The sequence below is a fragment of the Sinocyclocheilus rhinocerous genome, unplaced genomic scaffold, assembly GCF_001515625.1.
Source record: "Sinocyclocheilus rhinocerous isolate Xijiao unplaced genomic scaffold, SAMN03320098_v1.1 scaffold1144, whole genome shotgun sequence".
Lineage (NCBI taxonomy): Eukaryota > Metazoa > Chordata > Actinopteri > Cypriniformes > Cyprinidae > Sinocyclocheilus > Sinocyclocheilus rhinocerous.
The window spans coordinates 218,866-224,760 of NW_015654501.1; the positions used below are offsets into that span (position 1 = coordinate 218,866).

Sequence of the window (5,895 nt, forward strand, 5' to 3'; positions counted from 1 at the left end):
AAAAAATAAAAGAGGAAAACGTCTGCGGAACAAAAGAAGGCTTCAGGCAAGAAGTAGGACCCGTGTAAATATCGGATCAGCTTTCCAGCGCTGGAGAGAACTCAAGGAGCGGAAGGCCTGCGATCGGATGCCGAGGTTGCTTTGTTTCTTCTCGATAGGTGAGTAACACCGTGTCTGCGTCACAACAGCTAAAGTCTGTCTAGTACACTGGACGCGACAAAGCGAGCATTGAAAATCATTTGAAATTTGTGTCAATACGTCATAAATAGAACGCAGCAGCAGTTTTCTGTCGGGGACTTGTCGTGTCGTGCTGTGCCGCATCCAGTGTAGACCATAGATATGTATATATATCTATGGTGTAGACAGCATCACTGATTATAATGAGTTCCATAGTATTTTGTCGCGCCGCGCCACTCGCGTCCGGTGTAGACACGGTGTAACATTGGTTTTGCTTTGTTTCACAGAACTAATCGTTGCCTGGGTTGCGTACGTATGTGTGGGGCGGAGCTATCAAAATAGGGGCGAGACCCTTTTGGGGTAGGGGCATGTTTGTTTTGGTGATTTCAAATGTCAACATTGGCTACCAGAAATCACTTACCCCACCCTTAATAAATAAACTAAATAATTCTCTTCAATCCTCTAACACATGTTGTTGTCTTGTTTACCTGATCAGATGACCCTGCGGTTGAGGGTTTAGACATTTCCAGACACCTTCAGACTGGAGAGATACTGATCATTATGACCGTACTGCTGATGTGGGCAGGTAAAGGACGTCGTGTTGGATTTAGTTACACATAATCATCATAGTCTGGTTGTAATGAGATTGATGATATTGATTATCAAAAGAAATCATTTTGACTTGTCCTTCCTCCTGTAAACCCTGACATATGATATAATAGTCAGAAAAATCAATTTTTGAAATGGAACAGTTTACAGAACATTTAGACAAAATATAAAAAAAAGTTGGCATATGTGTTTTTGAGTATGAGTCATACGACTCTCATATTCGATACATAAGTCTATTTATGGCATGTTAACCATGATCTGAGGAGGATGCTTTTACAATTTTGTGCACTAAAATAAGGCTACGCTATCAATCAGATGGCAGAAGGCATGCAGGAGACAGGTTTCTCAGCAAACCTTTGATTGTGTTGATAATTACAAATATGATACAGTAGGCTTTATATGGTTTTGAATGTAAAGTTTCCATGTATCAGAGCTGTAATATTCTTTTAAACTTCTCTGATCTGCATTCAAATGTTACATTTTGGCATCACTGAAATATTTTCAGAATAATTGGCCTACTTTGTTGTTGTTGTTTTTCTACGGTGACCTTCAGAAAACTTTCTCCTTTGAAACTCAATTGGGATGTCCAGATGGAAGATAGTGTGTTGTTTTAATGAAACGTATCAGATCCGCGTCCCGTAATCAAGCTGATCTCTGTCTCGCTGCAGCTGTGATTGTGCTCTTCTGTAAGCAGTACGATATCATCAAAGACAACGATTCCAACAACCACAGTAAAGAGAAGAGCAAGCCGCTGTCCGGCCAGAGCACTCCAGAGTATCATAACGGAGGCCTGCTGGGCAGCAAGGTGAGAACTTCACCACTGATCACATATGAGCACGCTTTTTATACATTCAGCAAATATTTATCAAATAAAATTATTTTGCATTTTAATTCAGGTTTATGAAAATATGTCTTCACTCTTAGTAGCCTGATCAAATGATAAGTCAAAAAGAGATGTTAAAAATCACACTTCATATTACTTTTGGTTGATTTGTCACTTTTGAAATGTAAGGTCAAATAAGGAAGTCTATAATTCCAGGATTTACCTTCTCATTCTTCAGAATACACAATCTAAAATATTTGATTTTGTCAGTGTAGAAACAGGCTGTACTTTATGTCTGCATATTGCATATTACATTGCGGTATAAAGTATTGTATACTGCATGATTTTAAAAATGCAGTAGGTTAGTATTCTGTATATACAGAAAATCTGGTAACAATTTATAATAAGGTCCCATTAGTTAACAAAATTAGTTATCATGAAGTGTTACTGAAAATTACTTTATTTACATTGTTAGTTCATATCAACTAATATAGTTAACTATTCTTAACAAATGGAACTTTATTGCAAAATATTACTGAAAATTTCTTTATGATTTTTTTTTCATTGTTAGTTCATGTTAACTAGTGTAGTTAACTCTTATTAAAAAGTGGAACTTAATCGCAAAATATTACTGAAAACTGCTTTAGGAGTATTTTTCATTGTTTATTTATGTTAACTAATATAAACAAATGGAATCTTATTGAGAATTACCAAAAATTGCTTTAGAGGCAATTTTTATTATTAGTTCGTTAACTAATATAGTTAACTAATGTTAACAAATGAAACTTTATCATATAGTGTTACCAAAAATTGTGTTTAAAAGTATTTGTATTGTTGGTTCATGCATGTTAACTAATGTAGTTAACTGATATTAAGAAATTAAACATTATTGCAAAGGATTACTGAAAATTATTATTAGTAGTATTTTTGGTTACACTTTATTTTACAGTACGGGTACTTACAGTGTACTAGTGCCGTCAAATGATTAATCGCGATTAATCGCATCCAAAATAAAAGTTTTTGTTTACATAATATATGTGTGTGTACTGTGTATATTTATGTATATATAAATACACACGCATGTATATATTTAAGAAAAATTTTATATTTGTATATTAAATATATTTATATATAATATAAAATATATAAATATAAATGTATACACGTAAATACATGTAAATATTTTCTAAATATATACTGTATGTGTGTGTATTTATATATACATAATAAATAAACACAGTACACACACATATATTATGTAAACAAAAACTTTTATTTTGGATGCGATTAATCGCGAATAATCGTTTGACAGCACTAGTACTTACCCAAGAAAGTACTGAGTAGTCTAAGGTAACTACATGGGTTACGGTTAAGTTTAGGAGTAGGTTCAACCTAGTTATTACCCAGTTATTATAATTGATATAATAAGTGCATATGTAGCATGTTAACTAATGTAGTTAATTAACGTTAACAAATGGAACCAGTTTGTAAAGTGTTACCAAAAGTTCCTTTAGAGGGATTTTCATTTTTAGCTCATGTTAACTAATATTATTAACTAATGTTAATAAATGGAGCTGTACTATAAAATGTTACCGGAAATTAATGTTGACAAAATTAACCTTATTGTAAAGTATTGCCAAAAAGTTGATTTAGAAGAAGTATTTTGCATTGTTGATTCATGTTAACTAATGAAGAAAACTTCTGCCTCAGAACTGTAATGGTTTTCTCTTCAGGTGTGGTTTATTTCCCCATTTCATTCTAATCTCTATTTTAACTCTTTTGTAGTTCCAAAGGACATCATCCTCCATCAGCATCATTAAGGTTTAACCACGGCATCATCACAGATCAGCTCAGCTCTTCTTCTGATATTCAAGCGTTAAAGGCAATAGTAACGTGAGCCTCTCAGCTCCCTCAGCCACATCGGGAATTGTAAGGTAGTATACGGGTATTCAGTAGAACAGTATACTCCAATAAACAACAATGTCCTGGACGATGAACATACTGTACTTCTATAACTAATACATCAACTATAATCACGGGAGGAGCTATATCGGTGCTATGAATATGATTGTGAAAACACTGGCAGCCGGAAACAGCGGTTTAGATGTGTGATGATGTTTTTTTGTGTGCAAATGTGTTGCACTGAAAGAGGATTAATAATTGTAACAATTACAAATGTGGCATTTCTCATTAATATGTGTAAATTATGACAATAAATTCATCATCAGCCACAGAAGTGGCCTTATATTATGCATTATTAATTTCTAACCGCAGTGAACAGTATATCAATGGCTTGTTTTATGTTTTTATTAAGTATTAACACTGTTATTAAATGTTTCACACCCTTGTAGAGTTGATTGTAGACTGTTCAACCGTGAGGTTTACATCAGATCCAGTGCAGGAGTGTCCATGTTCATAAGAAATGGTTTTGTGTGGCATTTCTGTGCCAAACTAGTTCAAGTTTCTATTTTGAGCTTGTAAATTAAGAAGTTAGTAAAATGTCTACCCTGTTATTGTAATGTACGTAGTTCAGAAAATAATACTTATTTTATTGTTATATATTTTTTCTTGATTCTCTAAGTGAGAAGTTTTGATTAAGCTATAGTAAATTAGCTACACTTAGCTGTAGTTTTGGGCAATAGATAAAGAATGTAGTTTAAAATCTGTATTTCATTGCAAAAGTTAGAAGCAAAGTTTGTTAATATTCTTGTTCTCAATCCTACTTTCCAATAAATGGAAAATAAAAAAACATGTGTTTTGTCTGTCCGGTTGGTTATTTATTTATTTACGTTTTTTGAGAGGCAGAAGTATAATTTTATACAATATATCAATTAAAATGGTTTCATTTTTCTGTTCAATAATTCAATTTGTTAATTCTTTTAGAGAGGCAGAATTATATTATATTATATTTTAGATTATATTAACTTTTTATGTTTGACGTTTTCAGTGTTTAAGAAATAATGCTGATAGATAGATAGATAGATAGATAGATAGATAGGAGCGCTGTTGTTCTCTGACTGTCCAGTACAGAGATATGTATACGTAGATGCCTCATTAGCGATGGCGGCCTCATCTACGTGCCTGGAGCAGTCGAATCCAAGTAGATATAACTGCAGACCTGAGATCTCCAAAATGGGGCGTGAACTCCAAAAGTGGGCAGAACCTCCAAAATGGGGCGGGGTCTCCTCCGCAAAGACTTTCACCATTGGCTCTGGCTCCAGCCAATTGTTATTGACTTACATTTCAAAATAAAACTTTATAAATGTAACATTGTTTCTAGTTCATCTAAAATAAAATATGCTATATAAATAAATATTCTCAGTGAGAGCAGGGCCCAAAGCTCGTGGCCAGTGGTGTTCGGACTGGAGTTTGAACCTCTGCTTAAAGGGGTCATATGATGCTATTGATATGATGCTAAGATCATTATTTGGTGTGTTTGGTGTAACAGAATATGTTGACATGCTTTAATGTTCAAAAAACACATTATTTTTCAAATACTGTACATTATTGTAGGTCCTCTAGCCCCGCCTGTCTCAAACGCTTCGTTTTCAACAAAGCCCCCTCCTTTGACAAGCGCAGTCTGCTCTGATTGGCCAGCTGACCCAGTGCATTATGATTGGCCGAACACCGCAAGCACTCATCGGAAATGTAACGCCCCTTACCATAATCGCGAGCGTCAGCTTTCAAAGTAAATATCAAGGCAGTTAATAATGTCGTTAGTTTTACCATCAGTTCAAGCCCGAAAGGGCAACAGAGTCGCCTGACAGACGCAGTGATGATGCAGTACACAAGCCGCGGTTAAGACAGCTGACTCTACTGTGATGTGACGCTGTCTCTCTCTCTCTCTCGCTCTCTCGCTCACGCACGCACGCACGCTCACACACACACACACGATGCGCAAAACTCCGCATTTGAACAGTCAATAGCAAATACTTAAACTAATAACAAAACAGTAGCTGATTCAGAAGCGCCAGATTGTCATAGCAAAGCCCTCTCCTAGGTTCACGAAACGGTCATCCATAAAATGCATTGCTGTTCTGTTGTAAGTAATCTTAAAGATTCCTAAATGCATCTACTTTCGGAAGGCCAAATAAAGTCCTTTTGCTTTCGCCTAGAAACACACAGCGTCTCCCTGACATGGCTGCTTCAACACTAACTGCGGTTACTGAAACCACGCCTTCTTTCTTTGCGTGCACATTTGGGCGCATTATGCAAATCTTCCCACATAGTGACCTAGATATGTGGGGGCGTATTAGACCAAGCCCTTGTAAAGACAAATCACAAGG

At 35.4% G+C, this 5,895-nt stretch overlaps 1 protein-coding gene across 1 annotated transcript in view; it reads left to right on the forward strand.

The window, feature by feature from the left end:
- The window catches only part of fndc4b (fibronectin type III domain containing 4b), an 11,391-nt gene extending 7,075 nt beyond the window's left edge, over window positions 1-4,316 (forward strand). Inside the window, exons 5-7 of the mRNA XM_016523927.1 lie at window positions 674-763; window positions 1,455-1,591; window positions 3,395-4,316. Of these exons, the coding sequence (XP_016379413.1) occupies window positions 674-763; window positions 1,455-1,591; window positions 3,395-3,436 (269 nt within the window). The 3' untranslated portion in view covers window positions 3,437-4,316. The remainder of the gene's footprint in view (window positions 1-673; window positions 764-1,454; window positions 1,592-3,394) is intronic.
- Window positions 4,317-5,895: the final 1,579 nt, after the last annotated feature.